Consider the following 20,167-nt stretch of genomic DNA (forward strand, 5'->3'; position numbering starts at 1 on the left):
ACATTAAAGAAGGCACTTAAGAGCTGGGGTGGGGTGGGGAGGTAGGGCTAAATGGTACAAGAGCAAACAAGGCCCTGAGTTCAGTCCCCAGCATGGGGACATGGGGAGACCGACTCCATTTAGGATTGTATTTATTGACATGGAAATGTGTTCATTGTCCACGGTGGATGGATTATGTTATGTGAGTCTATACTATGAATATATTTACAGAGTATCAAAAAAAACCAAACAAACAAACCAGACTTAGAATACATGCAGAATGGGGTTGGGGATTTAGTTCAGTGGTAGAGCGCTTGCCTAGCAAGCTCAAGGCCCTGGGTTTGGTCCTCAGCTCTGAAAAAAAAGAAAAGAAAAGAAAAAGAATACATGTAGAATAATCCCCTCAAGCAACATTACACAGTTTTGTCAATGGATATCTATCTATCATCTACCCATGAATGAACCATGTATACCATGAGAGTCATTAGCACGTATCTCCTTTGGCGTCTCTGGTTTTGAAGGTATCCCCTAAGATAAGAGTTGCCTCAGGGAAGAAGAATCGAGAAACAGAGAGAGAGCAGAAAGACAGAAAGCAGATTCGGGGTGTAGGCCTGTTGATAGAGTGCTGGGTTCTATCCCCAGCAATTCATAAACTGGGCTTGCTAGTAAATACTTACAATACCAGCACGTGAAGGGCAGAGGCCGCTTAGCAAGTTCAAGGCTAGCCTGGGCTATCTGCTGCTTGTCCCTCTCTGCTGGTGGAAGGTTATCCCACTCGGTAAGTTCTGGGTTGTTCCTGCTATGGCTTCAGAAGGTAAAGCAGAGAGACTCTGGGTGCAGGCAGATGGGACACTGACTATACAAGGAGGCTGCTGCCTTAGCTGAGGTCTCTGAGCTAAGGGGACACGGTGTAAAGCGATCAGATGCATTGATCCTGTGGGTGTATCCCAGGGCATCCCCATCCAGAGGCTTTCCCTGTCTTTTGTGGCACTGCGAAATTTGGAGCCGGGGTTGGAACTTGGCAGGCAAGCACTTGCCTGGCACACCTCAGGCTCCAGGTTTGAGCTCCAGCTCAGCAAAACAAACACAAATTTTCAGAAAAAAAAAAAAAAAAGAAAAGAAAATCTAGTGTTCATTAGAAACCTATGGAAGAACAAAACACGCCAAATTTCCTGTCTCAGCCTGGGTTCCTGGGAGGTAAACAGATGAATTCTAGCCATTTTAAGTGAAACGCTCACTCAGTGCACAGGATCAATGAGAGGACTGGAGGGCAAAGGGTGTTGTTAAAGCTCGAATCTCCGCTTGCCCCAGAAGGGGAAGGAAAAGCACGTTTATCACAGCATCTGTAGCTATGAGCCCAAACAGCCACAAGGCAACAGACTCAGGATTTAAAGCTGAGGCCTGGAGAAGTGGTCCAGTGGGTAACAGGCTTCTGCACAGGCCTAAGCTCCTGAGTTCAGACCCTCAGCACCCACAGAAAAGCAAGGCGGGAGGCAGGCGGCTGTCATCTTAGTGCCGGAGGAGGGAGGGAGGGGGAAGTAGATCCTGGGGGTGGTTTGGGGGGGGGGGTTGAGAGGGGCTTGCTGGTCAGATCTGCAATAGCAAAAAGCTCTAGGTTCAGTGAGAGACCTGTCTGAGAAAATGAGGTGGGAGCCAGGCTGTGGTGACGCATGCCTTTGATCACAGCACTCAGGAAAAGCAAGCACATCTCCACGAGTTCTAGTCCAGCCTGATCTACATCCCCTTACCCTAACCTAATTCTAACTGTAATCGTAACCTTAACCTTTACCCTAACCCTGACCCTGATCCTAACTGTAACCCTGGAAACGACCTTAAGTTTCCTGTTTAAGATATACGTGGGCAGTTTTCTTTCTATCACAGCCATTGGAGAAATTAGGACAGACGTTTACACAGGTGCTAATGCAGTACTTTTAGGAGATATGGGACTTCTGCCTTCATTAAAACACACGTGCTAAAGTGCAGGAAAATAACAAAGACAGTGTCCTGTTAGTAAAACAGCGCCACATCCATTACAGAGATGACTAAATGCAATTTAAACATATAAAACACAATATGTTTTGGGGGGGGGGGGGACCTTGAATTTCCTTTTAAATATACACGTGAGCAAGCAGAGTTTAAAAAAAGAAAAAAGCCAAGGCTACATAATGAAATTCTGTCTCAAAAATAAAAGGAAATTGCTAGATAGAGTAAGATACCCAAAGCTGAACTCTAGCCTCCACACATGCATACACACCACACATACAAAGTAGATAGATCTGATTCCTGGCTAGAGGGTAAAGAGAGAATTTTTTTTAAATGTATTTGTTTATGTTGTGTGTGTGTGTGAGCACTGTACCTGTCACAGCTGTACGTGGAGGTCAGATGACAACTTTGTGAAATGTTTTCACTGTCCCCTTGTGCTACTGCTTCTGCCCTGCTCCTACCACCTCCTCCTCCTCCTCCCCTCCTCCTCATCCTCCTCCTCTCCTCCTCCTTTTCCTCCCTTCCTCTTCTTCCTCTTCCTCCTCCTCCTCCTCTTCCTCTTCCTCTTCTTCATCCTCCTCCTCTTCCTCCACTTCCTCCTCCTCCTCCTTCTCCTCCTCCTCTTTCAACAGGGTCTCTCTATGTAGCCCTGTCTGTCCTAGAACTTGCTACATAGACCAGGCTAGCCTTGAGCTCACAGAGATCTGCCTGTCTCTGTTCCTAAATGTCAGGATTAAAGGGTTCTGAAGATCAACTCAGGTTGTCAGAGTTGTGTACAAATGCCTTTACCTGCTGATCCAGGTTGCAAGCCCAGAGGTGGAACTCTTGAGTAGCTAGATCAGATCTGTGACCTGGAAGGGGACTCTGGGCCACAGAAGCTTCCTCTTAACCCCTGAAGATAGGCACTACAATCTGCAGAGCCCCCGCCTCGGTCCGATGCCACTGGAGCAGGCATGATGAGAGCTAAGTTGCGAGAAAAACTACATCCCACCCAGACTGCAAAGCAGTGGCTTTTTCCTGGAAGCCCCTGGCAGCCCTCACAGCTAGCTGGAGTTGAGATACTGAGGCTAGGGCTGGGAGTGTAGCTCAGCGGAAAGAGTACATTTGGAAAGTCCTGGGTTCAGTCCCCTGCGCTGAATCAAACTGGGTTTCATGGCACACATCCACAATCCCAGCAGTGAAAGCAGGAAGATCAGAAATTAAGGTCATACATAGAGAGTTCGAGGCCAACCTGGGCAACATGAGACTCACTTAGAGACAGACGGACAGACAGACAGACACATAGTATATGAATATGAATGTATGTATTTCCGCCAGGTGTGTTAACTCCAAAGCAAACAACTCAGAAAGGTCCCTGCTCTGAGAGTCCACAGGGTCCTGGCTGAGTGGGAAACTGAGAGTGTGGTCAGTAGGACATGGTGAGTTTCTACTGATTCTTCTTCTGCACTACAAGTTCAGTCTCTGCTCCTCCCTAGCCTTTTGCTGCTCTCATTAGCACAGAAATTGCGTCAAGGGCACTTTCGGAGCTGAGGCTTGACTCCTTTTGAAATGCAAATGGCACAGAGACTCAGCCTAGAGAACTGTCCTGAGTCATTTCCTCTGCTAGGGACCAAGTTTTGCCAAAGTCTCTTTTTCAAAGTCAGGTCTTCTCTTTGTAGCTCCTGGCTGTCCCAGAACTCATTTTTGTAGACCAGGCTAGCCTGGAACTCATGTGCCTCTGCCTCTGTGGGACTAAAGGCGTGCACCACCATGCCCTGCTGTCTTTTAAAAAAACAAAACAGGGGGCTGGAGAGATGGCTCAGTGGTTAAGAGCACAGACTGCTCTTCCGGAGGTCCTGAGTTCAAATCCCAGCAACCACATGGTGGCTCATAACCATCTGTAACGAGATCTGATGCCCTCTTCTGGTGTGTCTGAGGACAGCTACAATGTACTTATATATAATAAATAAATAAATCTTAAAAAAACAAAACAAAACAGGGTTCCAGGACCGGCAAGGCTATACAGAGAAACCTTGTCTAAAACCAAAAAACAAAAAACTTTTAATTATGTATGGGGGCAAACTCTTCCCCAGGCTGGAAGAGGAGGTGGGATCCCCTCCACCCCACAACCCAAAGTGGGTGCTAGGAGCTAACACTCCCCCCACTGCTTAGCCAGTTCTCCAGCTCCATCGATCGAAGTCTTTCCTTAACAAGATGCTGCTGGGAAGTGAGAGAGAAGAAACCCACTTGGGACAGGGACACTGAAGCTCTGGGTGCTGGCATGGGGTTGGGAAGTGTTGCGCAAGAATGGATTGGAAGAAGTTAGGATGCCTTCCGTTGCTCCTTAGCTGAGTCCTGAGTAGTTCTGGTTCTGCCTCAGACCTTGTATATCTTCCTTCTTCAGCCAGGTTTTCTTTTGTTTGTTTTGAAACAAAGTTTCATGTAGCCCAAGCTGGCCTGAAAGTTACTCTGTAGCAGAAACTCAACTTGAACTCCAGAACCTCCTGCCTTCACCTGGCAGTGAGATTACAGGTAGCCACCTTCGCACCTGCCTTCCGGTGATGTTTTAAATGATCCTTCTGGTACTTGGGATGTCAGATGCGCATAGGCATCGGAAGTCAAGGCCCTCTCCTGGTTAATCAAGGAGCCCTAATTGGGCACTAAAGGGTTTTACAGGTGGTGTAATGGTTTCAAAGAAGAGGGAGAGATGGCAGATGAGAGTTGGCAGAGCAGAGGCTCAAACTCACATGTCCCCAGATTCCTTGATGGGTCACGAATCCTGAGGTCAAGTAGCGGGAGAGACCCTGTACCACCCTGTAGTCTGAGAGCAAGTCTCCTTGTCTTTGAGCTTTGGTTTTCTGGTGAAGTGAAAAGGTCAGAGGTAGTTTCTGGTCAGAGGTAGTTTGATACAACATAAAATACAAAAACTGGCAAGGTGATGCATATCCATAATCCCAGCACTTGGGATGCAGAGGCAGGAGGATGAAGGGCAGCCTAGGCAGTAACGAGACCACCCTTTCCCCTGTTGGAAAGTGCCAGTAACCCTGAAAAGAGCAGAAAACAGAGCCTGTGCGGGACAGCTAAAGCAGTACATAGAGGAAAATTCATTGCTCCTAGAAGTAGGTACCAACTTCCATTCGCCATCTCTGTTCTAGCCACGCACTTGATGGTGGTAGCATTTGAAGCTGAATGAGGCATGGCTGCCGCCCCTAAAATGTGTCCAGTGTAGAGGCAGGAAGTAACCTTCTATATGTAGCTGTACTAGGAAGGAAGCGGGATAGGGTGAGCAGGGTGGTATTGAGAGATGGAGCAGGCTGGCCTGGCAGCAGCAGCCACCACAGAACCTAGACAGGAAACTACAGAGCATGCTCAGCCTGACCTAGGGCAAGATGGAAGATGCTAATCTCTTTTCCCTTTACGTCTGTCTGGATTTCACTTACCAGAACCCTTACCAGGCAACAGATGCCCTGGAACTGGAGTTGCAGATGGTTGTGGTTGCTGGGAACCAAACCCCACCCCTCATCAATTGAGTGTGCCTAACCACTGAGCCACCCACCCAATTTTCTAAAGTCTGGAGTCCCTTTCAATGGGCTGAGGGGATAAGCTTACTGTGGGCGACAGGAGCAATCCAGTCTCCAGAAGTAAGGACTCGAAGTGTTTCTGATACAGCAGCCAGATGATGGTGGTCCACGCCATTAATCCCAGCACTCAGGATCAGAAGCAAGCAGATCTCTGTGAGTTCGAAGCTACCCTGGTCGAGAGATAGAGATAGAGGTAGAGAAAGATAGATACAGAGAGAGAACACCTGGTATTTGTCAGAAAGCAGCAGACAAGAAAGAGCGAAAGAGCTGGTGGATGAGCTCTGCAAAAGCCCATTTCAGATGGAGCTGCCTCCTTCACTTCAGCCACTAGATGGGGACTGGGCTCTGGGAAGTTGTGTGTCCGCAGAACTAAGGGAAGCCTTTTCTTCTTCTTCTTCATTTTAAATGTATTTATTTATTTTATGTATGTGAGTACACTGTTGCTGTCTTCAGACACAGCCGAAGAGAGCATCAGATCCCATTACAGATGGTTATGAGCCACCATGTGGTTGTGAGAATTGAACTCAGGACCTCTGGAAGAGCAGTCAGTACCTTTAACCGCTGAGCCATCTCTCCAGCCCAAGCCTTTTCTTTTTTTCTTTTTTTCTTTTTTTCTTTTTTTCTCCCCCCCCCCCCGCCCCGGAGCTGGGGACCAAACCCAGGGCCTTGCGCTTGCTAGGCAAGCACTCTACCACTGAGCCAAATCCCCAACTCCCCAAGCCATTTCTTTATAACAACTTTGCTGTGGGGACAGGCATGATGTGAGGCCACTGGGACTTGAAGGCACTTAGGGAATTTGGCCAGGGGGTGCAGAGATAGGACCAGTCACATATATTATATACCCTGTTATATCTGCCGTTAGCTAGGGACTGGGCTTGGGACAAGTATGGCTAAATCATTCCTATCTTGGGTGATTTGTTTCCCAGCACCAGGATGGGCATTTCTTAATCTCCAGCAGGGGTTGGTCAGTTGAAGGGGGTGGGGCTGGATCTCTCCAGGCACTGATCTAATTGTAACTGCCCCGCTGGGTCCAACGAGCATTTAGGAGATTAAAAGGCTTGCTTGAGGCTGAAGAGGAGGTTCCCTGGTGAAGAGCACTGTCTGTCACAGCTTACTACCTTCTGTAAGGACAGTTAGTGGTCTGGCGCCCTCTTCTGGCCTCTGTAGGCACCAGGCACCCAAATGGCGTACAGATACACAGGCAGGCAGAATCGATACATACAGAAAATTAAGGGCGGTGGGGAGGCTCCTTTGGTACTTAAGTGAGCTGCTCAGGTTTGTCCGCTCCAAGGATTCTGGGAGACTCACTTGCTCTCACTTACCAAGATGGACAGGGATTAGAAAGACCAGTGGTAAGGGCTGGAGAACGTGGGTGTTGGCTCTGTCTGTAGGAGAGGTGGCGGGATTCCTGTACCCCAAGCCAACCCCCCACCCCTGCCCCGCTACACACCTGAGTATCCCTAGTCTAGGCTCACTTCCTTGGGAACAATTCCAAGCGAAACGACCATCAATGTGGTCCCCTGTGCTTCCTGGTAGGCAGCAAATGCCATCAGGAGGCAAGCCACAATGGAGTACAACTTCGATTCCAGTATTCAAGAGGCAGGCAGATCTCTGTGAGGTTGAGGCCATCCTGATCTACACAGGTGGTGCCAGGCCAGCCAGAGTTCCACAGAGAGACCCTGTTTTAAAGAAACCAACAAAAACAAGATAAAAAAGAAGCAAGCCAGAGGTGTAGTCCAGTTGGTATATAACCTGCTTAGCACGCTTAAAGCCCTGGGTCCCCCTCACCCTCATAAACTGGGCAGGTGGAGGCAGCAGGATTAGAAGTTCAAGGTCATTCTTGACCACATAGGGAGTTCAAGGCTGGCCTGGCTACTTCAAACTTCACAAAAGCAACCCTGAGCTAGTGACTTAGTTAGGGTCTCTCTGGCTGTGACAAAACACCATAACCAAAAGGCAGGTTGAGGACAAAAGGGTTTATTTGGCTTGTACTTCTACATTGTATAGTCCATCACTGAAAGGAGCCATGGCAGGACCAGGGTTGGAACCTGGAGGCAGGAGCTGAAGCAGAGGCCATGGAGATATGCTGCTTATTGGCTTGCTCCCCATAGCTTGCTCAGTCTACTTTTTTATAGAATCCAGGACCATTGGCCCAGGGACGGCCTCACCCACAATGGGCTGGGCCCTCCCCCATCAATCACTAATTGACAAAATATCTTACAGCAGGATCTTATGGAGGTGTTTTCTCAGTTGAGGTTCCTTCCTTTCAGATAACTTTAGCTTGACATAAATCTATCCAGTACAGCCTGTGAGATGGCTCAGTTTGTAAAGGTCTTTACTACAAGGCCTTAAGACCTGAGTTTGATTTCCCCAAACCTACCTGGTAGAAAGAGAACTGACCCCTGCAAGCTGTGGGACTTCTGACCTCTGGAAGTAGACACAGCACTGAAGTAAATGTAAGGAGCATTGTTTAGTCAACTGTAAGCTATAGTCTCTAGCCTCCTTTTCAAACCAGGTTGCTGTCCCCCAGTCCTTTTACAATGGATAAGTGACAGTCAGTGGCTACCAGCTTCCAAGCCAGGTTCTCTGATCCTTAATCAGTATCCTTGCCTTTTTGGGATAGCGTTGCCCCCATGGAAGGGCGCATGACCTATTGAAAGGCAGTGGAGGGGTTGGGGATTTGGCTCAGTGGTAGAGCGCTTGCCTTGTAAGAGCAAGGCCCTGGGTTCGGTCCCCAGCTCCGAAAAAAAGAAAAGAAAAAAGAAAAAAAAGAAAAAGAAAGGCAGTGGGGTTTGGAGAGAGAAACCACAAAATCCTACCATCCTCTTCTGCCTGCCCCTATCCTCGGGGTGCTAAACTTGGACTCTCAAGACACTCCTCTCCCAGAGGCCCAGCATGACCCACCTCAATCCCCTTATATTAGCCAAGATGCTGAGGTTACAAGCAACGGACGCTGGTACCAACTAACTTGCCCAATTGGAAATGTATAGGAAGGGGGTTGGGCAATCATTGGGTGACATGGGAGCTGGATTACCAAGACCAGTCAGATCCAGAGCAAGAGAACTCCCATGGGCTGTTATTTGGCGAGGGGTGGGTGCACACTTCTGATTGATAGTGGTTCCAATGCAGCATGCAGGGAGAAGGGCTGGCTCCTTCCGGGAAAACTCACTGTGCTCCAGGATCCAAGAGTAATGGATACAGCGTGGTCCCCACCTGCCTGTGCTCACTGTTCCCCTGAAAGTGTGTGCTCTGTTGAGAGAAAATCCAACACAGTCAAAGGCCATAATTTCCCTCTAGATGGGAAGCATTTCATACCAGATCAAGAGAAAGCCCTAAAAAGCCTCTGAAAAAAAAAAAAAAAAAGAAGAAGCATCGAAATACATCAAAGGCTTTGGTGATTCCCGTGGATGAAGCTTCACGAAAGCTTAGTACGTAAGGGGAAAGATAGCAAAAGTCAGTGGCTCTGAAATCACAAGGGACTCATCAGAGGAGCTTTTAAAGAGAGCATTCGCAAATGTCACCTCCAGCTCCTGACCCACAGGGGGTAGAAGGAATGTCTCTTTAAAATCGGGGTGATCGCGGTGTGCGATCCAACGGTGTTTTATCCAACGTTGCCATTTCCCTACGATCAGAAAAGTCAAAAACCAAAAGTTAGAATGAAAGAAACAACAAAGTCACCCGAGGAAATACCACTCCTCTATGGACAAAGACTGTCGGTCATTCAAAAAAGAAATCACGGGCAATTTGCACAAGCACATTTTATAAGAAATAGAGATGAATGACAGTGCATGTTTATACTGTTTTGTGACCATTACAGCTGAGGTCAGTATTTCCCCACGCCATGAGACCTCCTTTTTTTTTTTTTTTTTTTTTTTTTTCCGGAGCTGGGGACCGAACCCAGGGCTTGCGCCTGCTAGGCAAGCGCTCTACCACTGAGCTAAATCCCCAACCCCGACACCTCCTTTTAAACGTCGTGATAAACCCCCGAAGTGGAGTGGCAGGTTTGGGAGCCAGGCACTCACTGAGGCGCTGGCAGCTTTGCCTCGGTCTGAAGCCTCCCTGACTGGTGCGCCGCCCCTGCTGTGCGCAGCCGCACTCCAGACTCCAGGAGCACCGCTGTCTTTGCCAATCTGAGGAAAAGGTTACACTGAGTTATTTTTTAAAAGGGCATCTCTCACATTGCCAATGAGTTTGAACTTTTTGTTTCGTGTGGCTATTAGCCATCTGTCCTGAATGGTGTTCTATGCCGTTGGCAGCCCCTAGTGTGGTGTTTTTCAGGGGTTCCAAGGGTTATATTGAATGGGTCTTGGGGAGGAACTTTTCATGTGTTACCAGGACAAACCAGGAGGTGGCGCGCACGATCCTGTCGGTGGTAAGAGGGCTGTGGACTTCAGGGCACACCTAGACTTGATCATGTATGTGCTCCTTCATTTCTGTGTTTGACCCAGTATTCTCCAAATTGCTGCAACTGGACTGCCATCACAGTAGCCTGCATCGGTGTGAACTTGACTTCTGTCTGTTGTAGTACGAGGAGTCTCTGGTTCCCAGAAGTGAAATGATCAATCCTAGGCCATAGCCAGGAAATTATCTATCTATCTATCTATCTATCTATCTATCTATCTATCTATCTATCTATCTATCTATCTATCTACCTATCTACCTATCTACCTATCTACCTTTCTTCCTTCCTTCCTTCCTTCCTTCCTTCCTTTCTTTCTTTCTTTCTTTCTTTTTGTTTGTTTCTTATGGCAGTGACAGGGTCTGAGCCTTGAGCCTTGTGCATGATAGGCTAGTACTCTACGGCCAAACCACATCTCTATCTAATGCTTTAAAATTTAAAACAGCGGCTGGAGAGATGGCTCAGCGGTTAAGAGCACCGACTGCTCTTCCAGAGGTCCTGAGCTCAATTCCCCACCACATGGTGTCTCACAACCATCTGTGATCAGATCTGATGCCCTCTTCTGGTGTGTCTGAAGACATCGACAGCGTACTCATGTAAATAAAATAAATAAATTCATCTTTTTAAAAAACTTAAGGGCTAGAGAGATGGCTCAGTGGTTAAGAGCACTGGCTGCTCTTCCAGAGGTCCTGAGTTCAAATCCCAGCAACCACATGGTGGCTCACAACCATCTATAATGAGATCTGATGCCCTCTTCAGGCAGGCAGATATATATGCAGCCAAGCACTCATACATTAAATAAATAAAAATTAAAAGAAAAAGTAAAGTAGATGGCTGGGAGCTGGGACCGGGAGAAAGAGCACCTGCCGACCAAGTGGGAGGCCCTAAGGTCAATGCCCAGCACTGCAGAAAAGCAAATAAAAATAGGAGAGGGAGATGGTTCAACTGCCAGCATGCGGGGGACCTGAGTCTGACCCCATCCTCAGAACGCGCACCAAAAAGCAGGGGAGGGGGGGCTGTGGCATGCATCTGTGCTGGGGAACCAAAGACAGGAAGATCCCTAGGGCCTACAGTCTCGCCATATTGGTAAGGTTTGGTATAAGCAAATAACAACAAATGAAGATACTTGCCGGACTGGAGAGATGGCTCAGTGGTTAAAAGCACCGACTGCTCTTCCAGAGGTCCTGAGTTCAGTTCCTAGCAATCACGTGGTGGCTCACAACCATCTGTAATGGGATCTGATGCCCTCTTCTGCTGTGTCTGAAGACAGCTACAGTGTACTCATATATAATAAATAAATAAATCTTAAAAAAAATTAAAAGAAAAGATATTTGCCATTGCTTCTGGCCTCAAACTCACACATATATATATTTCTCTCTCTCTCTCTCTCTCTCTCTCTCTCTCTCTCTCTGTGTGTGTGTGTGTGTGTGTGTGTGTGGCATACATACACACACTCTCTTACCAGATAGAAAGACTGGACAGATGGTTTAGTAGTTACAAGCACTTGTATTCTTGCAGGGACCCTGGTTCCAGTTTCCAACACCCATGTGGTGGGTCACTACCATTTGTAACTCCAGCTCCAGCGGATAGGCAACCTCTTCTGGCCTCCTCAGGCACCAACCACAAGCATGGTGCCCATAAATACATTCAGGCTAAAGTAAAGACAAATCTTATCTTGAGATAAAACAAACAAACAAACAAATAATAAAACAGAGTGTTGATTCCCATCCCTCCCCCAGGGTTCCTGGCTCTCTGGGTCAGGGATAAAATCTAAGACTCTCTGAGGAGTTCCATTTAATGCTGATGCTGGTGGCTAAAAACCACACTTCGAGAGACACTGTACTCTGACCTCTCTAGCTCGGATTTTGCTGCTTCAGGTATAGCCTTAAGCTCATCAGGGTACCCTAGAGGCAGCTTTCATTATACCCTGAAGCCCCCAGGGAACCCATCCAATTGGGGAATGTAATTGGGTTCAGCGGAAGCAAAGTTCACAGGATACAAGGGCAGCTGGCCGATCCCAGAAAGGTTGAGCGAAGGGTGTTAATGAGGCTCCCGCTGCTAGCATGGACTGTGAAGGCTCCAGGTCAGGGGGAGCTGACGGAAATAGACAGGTTTTCCTCTGGGATTATGCAGGGCTGGGAGCTGGGTTAAGCCTCAGGATGGATGCCTAGGTATTCAGACATCAGAGGTGGGCAGGGTCATCCAGACACTTCACTTCTCACGGACAGACTTTGGGTAATGAGCTCAACCAAGAGCTGAGCAAAGGAAGTAGGGGCAGCAGGTTAGGATCCAGCCTGAAAGGCATCCAGCAACTTCCTCTACCTATTTATCCACTCCATTATTATTGGTTGTTTATTGAACTGTTTACTACTGTCAGGGGACTGACAAGATACCAGGGACACTGCAAACAATAAGACAGGGAAGCAAGAGCCCTACAGCCCAGGAGATGGCTGTTTGTTTGTTTTTTCTTTCTTTTTTTTTTTTTTCCAGAGCTGGGGACCGAATCCAGGGCCTTCCGCTTGCTAGGCAAGCACTCTACCACTGAGCTAAACCCCTAACCCTGTTTGTTTTTGAGACTGGTTTCTCTGTGTAGCCCTGGCTGTCCTAGAACTCACTCTGTAGACCAGGCCAGTCTCGAACTCACATTCACCTGCCTCTGCCTCCTGAGAGTGGGCATGTCCCATGACCGCCATGCTCTTAAGCACTCTTAAGGGAAAAGGACAGTAAACCTTCAAATAAATAATTGGCAGAGGGAGGAACACAGACAAGACCCAAAGAGAGGCATTGTGGGAGCACCTACTTTAAACCCTGTCATCAGATTCAGCTTCTCTAGGAAGACATTAGAGTTAGGAGGGGAAGAGCAAAGTCCCTGGGGTTGGAAAGTGCGGGGGGGGGGGGGGGGGATGTGCAAGCATCCAGAGTTTGATGCTCAAGGGGGAAATGGAGCTTTCCAGACCACGGTGAGGCCAGCGGTGGTCAGAGCCAGCTGTGGGTTGAAGACGAGCTAAGGAGAGCAGGTGTGGATTGTCGGAGCAGGAAGATCAAGAGTTGGAGGCCAAGGGCTCTTGTATCCCTGTGATAGATGACTCAGTGGTTAAGAGCACTTTCTGCTCTTGCAAAGGACTTGGATTAGATTCCCAGCACTCACGTGGCACCTGTAACATCACCTCTAGGGGTGGGGGACTGTATACACATGGTACACAGACACAAATGCAGTCAAAATACTCATACATGTAAAATAAAAATGGCAAATCTTTAGATAGATAGATAGATAGATAGATAGATAGATAGATAGATAGATAGATCGATCGATCGATCAAGGTCAGTCTTAGCTATTCAGTGAGTTCATGGTGATCTTGGGTGATATGAGATACTGAAAATGAGACACTTTTTAAAAGAGAGAGAGAGAGAGATTAAGCAGGGCTAGTCCCAGCACTTGGGAGGCAGAAGTGGGCCGATCTCTGAGTTTGAGGCCAGCCTGGTTTACAGAGTTCCAAGACAGCCAAGAATACACAGAGAAAACCTGTTTCTAAAACACACACACACACACACACACACACACACACACACACAGAGAGAGAGAGAGAGAGAGAGAGAGAGAGAGAGAGAGAGAGAGAGCCAATTGAGATCACCAGGCAACCCAGACAAACTCTCCGATTACACCTTTAGCCTTAACTACAGATTCCAAGAACCCCAGAGCACAGAGAGTAGAGCCTAGGAAATGGTACCATAAGAGAGCAGGCAGCTTGTAACATCCAGCCTACCGAAAACCACAGACAAGCTGCTTCATCCTCAAGACAAAGGAGTTGATTGCAGGACTTGGGAAGTGGGGAAGAGACAGGGGAGTGGCAGCACCTGTGGTAGGGCGGGATGGGTTTTCTTTATTTAAACCTTCCCCTTTGATGTATATGTGTACATGTGATGCATATGTGTGTGGAGACATGATTAGGATGTGAGCGGAGGTCAGAGAGGACAGTTTGTGGGCATGGTTTCTCTCCTCCCACCACGTAGGTCCCAGGGATCAGACTCAGGTCATCTGGCTTGACAGCAGGCACTTTACCTGGTGAGCCATCTCGATGGCCTGGTTTGGTGTGGTCGAAAGGTCTTATGTAGTGGAGGCTGGCCTCAAATTCAGTTTATAACCAAGGATGACTTTAACCTCTCATCCTCCTGCCTCTGGGGTTCCAAGTTTATGGGTATACACTGCTACTTGGCTTGTGTGGTGCTGGGAATGGAACCGGTGGCTTTGTGGACGTGAGTCAAGCTTTCTACCAACTGAGCGACATGTCTAGCTCCTGGACCATGAGCCATGAGGTTTTTTTTTTTTGTTTTTTTTTTTTGTTTTTTTTTTTTTTAAAGTAGAAGTCATTAAAAAAAAGAAGATACAGAACTATTTTTCAGTGGAAAGAAATGTTAGCTCATGCTCGCTTCAGAATAACAAAGCAGGGGAGTCGATGGTTGTTGGAGGTGGACACTATTCCCGTGGGAGTCCTCCTTACCATTCTTCTCTAACGGTTCATTAAACTTTATGCTGCTGCATATGTTCACCAAAATAGTCTCTCTTGTATGTGCCTGATTGTTTTTAATATTCTATTAAAGGTGTTTGAGTGCTGTTGGAGCTCTTGAAAGCCCCCCCCGAGTGTGGGGGAGTGCCATCCTCTCTCAGCTGCCCCATTAATAGAACCCTCATCCCACCACACCCTCCTATGGCCCCCACTGGCTCCTGCAGCCCCCTGATGCTGCCACTGCACTAGCCTGCTGCCCCCAGACATCAGCCTCCAGCCCGCCAGTGTGCCTCACTCTCTTGTTGTCAGTGGCTGAGCTCTGGGCTCCACAGAAAGACTCCCCAGGGCCACTTCATCCTCCTGAATGGGCCCCATCCAGCCCCAAAGGAAGACAGGAGGGGGACTTTTGAGACAACACCATGACTCACCACAGCTAATGACTTCCCAGAAGAGTTAGGATTGGACACTGGGCTGCTCCCTCTGAAACAGGACTAGACTAATGAGAAGCATGTGGACAGGGCACCTCCATGGATACTTACCCCAGGGCAGACAAATACAGCTTGCTATTCCCGCCAGCAGGGCTATTGGTGCAAAGAGAAAGAAGAGGTTACTTCCGTTGCTTGGGAGATCTAGAACCATGGACAAGGAGTGTCTTACTTTGTTTTTCAATTGCTATAACCAAACATCCAAGATTGAGTAGTTTAAAGAGAACAGAAATGTAGCTAGTGAGTCTGGAAGTCAAGAAGTCCAAAAGCCCATCTGTTCAGGGCCTGTTTCCTGCATCCCTACATGTTGTGGGCATTGTGTGGAAACTAGAACAAGCACAAGGCACGGAGACAGGCCCCGGCCATCAAATGCCCTTGCTGTTTGTGGTGGTTTGAATATGCTTGGCTCATGGGAAGTGGCACTATCAGGAGGCATGGCCTTGTTGGAACAGGTGTGGCCCTGTTGGAGGAAGTATGTCACCGTGTAGGTGGGCTTTGAGGTCTCCTAGTGCTCAAGCTCTGCCCAGTGTGCAAAAGCCAGACTCTTCCCGGCTGTCTTAGGATCAAGATGTAGAACTCTCAGCTCCTTCTGAGGCACCATGCCTGTCTGCATGCCGCCATGATGATAATGGCCTGAACCTCTGAAACTGTTGGCCAGCCCCAATTAAATGTTTGTCTTTATAAAAGCAGCCTCTGTCATGGTGTCTCTTCACAGCAATGGAACCTTAAGGAGTTCAGTTCCTAGCACCCATGGCCAACAACTCACTGTAACTCTTGCTCCAGGGGATCTGGTACTCGCTTCTGACCTTCAAGAGTACACACACACACACACACACAGAGACAGACAAAGACAGAAATAGAGAGAAAAAGAGAGGGAAAAATCTTTTAAAAATACGGAACAAGGGGTTGGGGATTTAGCTCAGTGGTAGAGTGCTTGCCTAGCAAGCGCAAGGCCCTGGGTTCGGTCCCCAGCTCCAAAAAGAAGAAAAAAAAATACGGAACAAACATAATAGCTTAGGACTCTTATGAAATCACCAGTGATGTCATAGGAGCCCCGCCATATAATCTTGTATATGTCTAATGCTCTTCATTTTTAATAATTTTTTTATTTTTATTTAATATGTACATCTGTGTAAGAGTGTCAGATCTTGGATTACAGGCAGTCAGGAGCTGCCATGTGGATGCTGGGAATTGAACCTGGGTCTCTGAGCCATGTCTCCAGCCCCCTAACTAACTCTCAGAAGCCACAGTTCCAAATACCTTTGACACGTGCTTGGAGAATCTAGACACGAGGGTACATTGAAGGCACGATAAAGACTGGCTCTATAGGACAAGTCGTGTGTCTGCTGACAGTATTGGTCCAAGCAGGAAGGGAACCAGGAAGCAAACACTCTTCTCTTTCCTCCCCACCTCGTTCTGGGCCTCCCATTGACCAGGTCTAACCGGAAGCTGGCAGGCTGGGGTCCCCTAGAAGTTAGACTCTGGGGCCTGGGGATGTAGCTCAGTTGGGAGCACAGTCACAAAGCTCCGGGTTCTCACACACACTGAGCATAGTGGTACACTTACATTACACACTTATACTTACATTACATACTCAGCAGGTAGAGGCAGGAGGCTAAGAGTTCAGGGTCATCCTTGGCTACACTGATGAGTTTAAGGCCAGCCTGATACATAAGACCTTGTCACCCAGGAAGTCTTCTGAGCTCCAAAAGATGAAACAAAGGCAGAAAGAAGGTGTGAATGGAGAGTAGCCAACGTGATTGGAGTGTCGTGATTTGGGTCTGAGTTCGGGCAAACTCAAAGTCCTTGATCAGGGGATGAGGGTGGTTAAACGGTTAAGAACTCTTGTTCTGGGACTGGGGATTTAGCTCAGTGGTAGAGCGCTTACCTAGGAAGCGCAAGGCCCTGGGTTCGATCCCCAGCTCCGAAAAAAAGAACCAAAAAAAAAAAAAGAACGCTTGTTCTTGCTGAGGACCCTGATCTGGTTCCTAGCACCCTCCACTGTGAGTCACAGCCATTATTAACTCTGGTTCTAGGGCATCCAATGACTGCATCTGACTTCCATGGGCATCTGGCACAGACGCCATGCACATACATGTGTGTAGGCAAAACACTCAAAATCTAAAACTTAATAAAATAAAATAAAATTCTTGATTAGTGAGCCCAGTTGTCCTTGGGACAGCAGACAGTGATGAGCAGGGTTAGGCTATGTGTGATGGTTTGTTTATGTTTGGCCCAGGGAGTGGCACTATTAGGAGGAGTGGCCTTGTTGGGGTAGGTGTGGGCTTAAGACCCTCTTCCTAGCTGTCTGGTAGTCAGTCTTCCACCAGCAGCCTGCAGATGAAGGTGTAGAACTCTCAGCTCCTGCCCCATGCCTGCCTGGATGCTGCCTTGTTCCCACCTTGATGATAATGGACTGAACCTCTGAACCTGTAAGCCGGCCCCAATGAAATGTTGTCCTTTATAAGACTTGCCTTGGTCATGGTGTCTGTTCATAGCAGTAAAACCCTAACTAAGACAGTATGATACAAGCTGGAGAGATGGCTCAGTGGTTAAGAGCACTGACTGGTCTACCAGAGGTCCTGAGTCCAATTCCCAGCAACCACGTGGTGGCTCACAACTATCTGTAATGGGGTCTGATGCCCTCTTCTGGTGTGTCCTAAGACAGCGACAGTGCACTCACATACATAAAATAAATAAATCTGGGGCTGGGGATTTAGCTCAGTGGTAGAGCGCTTGCCTAGGAAGCGCAAGGCCCTGGGTTCGGTCCCCAGCTCCGAAAAAAAGAACCACAAAAAATAAATAAATAAATAAATAAATAAATAAATAAATAAATAAATAAATCTTAAAAAGAAAAAAAAAGACAATATGACAAATGAGATACAAAGAAACTGGAACTTTTCCTTGTTTATTTCTTCTTTTCGGAGCTGGGGACCGAACCCATGGCCTTGTGCTTGCTAGGCAAGCGCTCTACCATTGAGCCAAATCCCCAAACCTGAAGCTTTCCTTTCTTTTCCTTGAAATCTCAATTGGTTAAGGTTGGTTTCAAACTCTCTAAGTAGCTGAGAGTGTCCTTGAACTTCTGATCCTTTGGCCTCCACCTCAAAAGTGCTGGGATTAAAGGTACGAACCACTATACCACTTTATGTGGTACCGGGGATCAGCCCATAGCTTCACGCATGTTAGGCAAGCAGTCTGAGCTGCATCACCATCCAAAGGTTGGCTTTTCAGTGGTGAAAAGCCAATTAACTCTTCTTTGTATTGGTCCTGACTCTTGTGCTCCTTTCGCCCCAGCGGAGCCCTCCCAGCCTCCCAACGGCAGCTGGCCCCTGGGTCAGAACGGGAGTGATGTGGAGACCAGCATAGCAACCAGCCTCACCTTCTCCTCCTACTACCAACACTCCTCTCCGGTGGCAGCCATGTTCATCGCGGCCTACGTGCTCATCTTCCTCCTCTGCATGGTGGGCAACACCCTGGTCTGCTTCATTGTGCTCAAGAACCGGCACATGCGCACTGTCACCAACATGTTTATCCTCAACCTGGCCGTCAGCGACCTGCTGGTGGGCATCTTCTGCATGCCCACAACCCTTGTGGACAACCTTATCACTGGTGAGTACGACCGCGGGGCAGCAGGAAGGCCCTCACGCTTCACTTCCACTTCCCAGCTAAAGACCGAAGTGGGAGCCCGGAAAACGGAGATCACCGAGCCACTCAGCCAAGCGGCCATTGTCTCAAACTCTGACCGAGAGGTGTTTAAGAATAACGAGCTAATCGGGGTTGGAGATTTAGCTCAGTGGTAGAGCGCTTGCCTAGCAAGTGCAAGGCCCTGGGTTCGGTCCCCAGCTCTGAAAAATAGAAAAAAGTATAAAAAAAAGAATAACGGGCTAATCAATTTCTTTGTGCCAGGCATGATGGGACGTATGATTTGTACGTTATCTTAATTAATCCCCAGAATATTCCAACCAAGCACGGTTTGTTATTAGCCTCATTTTGCAGTTGAGGAAACATGCTCAGAGCAGTTAAGTGACTGGTCTGTAATTAACTTGTCAGCGTCAAAGCCAATAACCCCTCTGTCTAATCCTATCTCCTTTGGCCACAGTCTTGTTCCCGTGGACAGAGCTAGACAGGGGAGAAGTAGGAGGTGGGCAACTTTCTTCTGCACAAAGACCTGGAAACCCACTCCTGTCATCTGTTCTCCCACAGAAGATGCTCTTGTTGGGGCTGGGGATTTAGCTCAGTGGTAGAGTGCTTGCCTAGCAAGCACAAGGCCCTGGGTTCAGTCCTCAGCTCCAAAAAAATAAGAAGATGCTCTTGTCCTGTAGTCAATGAGTTCCCAGTGGCTGGGAGAGTCCGAGCCTCTCAGCCAAGGGACTGGTTGGCCACTGAGCTGGGATTGAGTCACTGGTCTTTAAATGGAACGAGACCATGGCCTCTAAAGTCCCACAGTTGTCAGAATGTCACACACTCGTCTCTGATGATAAACCTGTCTTGTCTGTCTTAGCATCAGAGTTTAGAGACTCAAGCAGTGGAACCCACACAGGTCTGAGGGGGGAAGATCCCCCAGCTCTCAGGGTTCCCACCAGCTTCTAGGGATTCCTGCCTGGTCTCCACTCCCTCTTTATATTGGCTGTAATGACTCAGGCCCAGGGAGGGGAAGCCTGAGTGTGTGCAGGCTCCTGGACCCTAAAGGGAAGTCGTGCACAGGCTTCTGGCTGTGTGCATGGTGGAGACTTTACTCTGTGTTGAGTTCTGATCCCCGCCCTCAGAGATACCAAACACAAACTGTACAACCTGATTCCAGCACCCACAGACAGTCTAACCCACTCTGGCCTACAAGTCTCAAACGGGTATTTACGATATAATTATTTACATGACATTTTCAAAGGCCAAATCGTATTTTCTGTCCCTAGAGATAGCAAATTGACAGACTCATCAGATTGAGGGAGGGTCCGGTAATGAGGGATTGAGCGGAAGCTTCCAGGGCTGGTGCAGTATTTCTGTATCTTCATGGGAGCTGCCCAGCTGCGTGAGTTCCTCTAACCTGTGGATCTGTACGCCAAAACCAGTGGGCTTTATTGTTTGTTGAAAAGAATTTCAGTGTGAAACAGGCCCATATTTTAGTCCGTTTCCAAGCTCAGATAAACATGGTGGGTGGCAAGATGGGTGAGCAGGTGAGTGCTTGTTACCACGCTGCTTTCCAAGTTTCATCCCTGAGTCCCATGCGGTGAAAAGAAAGAACCTACTCCTGCAAGTTGT

The 20,167-nt window shown here is 48.0% G+C and overlaps 1 protein-coding gene and 1 long non-coding RNA gene across 3 annotated transcripts in view; one reads left to right on the forward strand and one right to left on the reverse strand.

Moving 5' to 3' along the window:
- Npffr1 (neuropeptide FF receptor 1) overlaps positions 1-20,167 on the forward strand; it is a 34,149-nt gene that overhangs the window by 1,730 nt on the left and 12,252 nt on the right. Inside the window, exon 2 of one of the 2 annotated variants that reach the window (NM_022291.2) lies at positions 18,206-18,520. In NM_022291.2, coding sequence (NP_071627.2) covers positions 18,206-18,520 — 315 coding nt within the window. Of the gene's footprint in view, positions 1-18,090; positions 18,521-20,167 lie in introns of those variants that run through there. The other variant, XM_006256485.5, reaches the window with a different exon arrangement.
- LOC134483917 (uncharacterized) lies at positions 1,499-17,955 on the reverse strand. Its single transcript, XR_010061112.1, has 3 exons — positions 14,966-17,955; positions 5,551-11,573; positions 1,499-4,799 (listed from the first exon to the last, which is right to left on the reverse strand). It is a non-coding gene; the product is annotated as an uncharacterized LOC134483917 (long non-coding RNA).

The sequence above is a fragment of the Rattus norvegicus genome, chromosome 20 (assembly GCF_036323735.1).
Source record: "Rattus norvegicus strain BN/NHsdMcwi chromosome 20, GRCr8, whole genome shotgun sequence".
Classification (NCBI taxonomy): domain Eukaryota; kingdom Metazoa; phylum Chordata; class Mammalia; order Rodentia; family Muridae; genus Rattus; species Rattus norvegicus.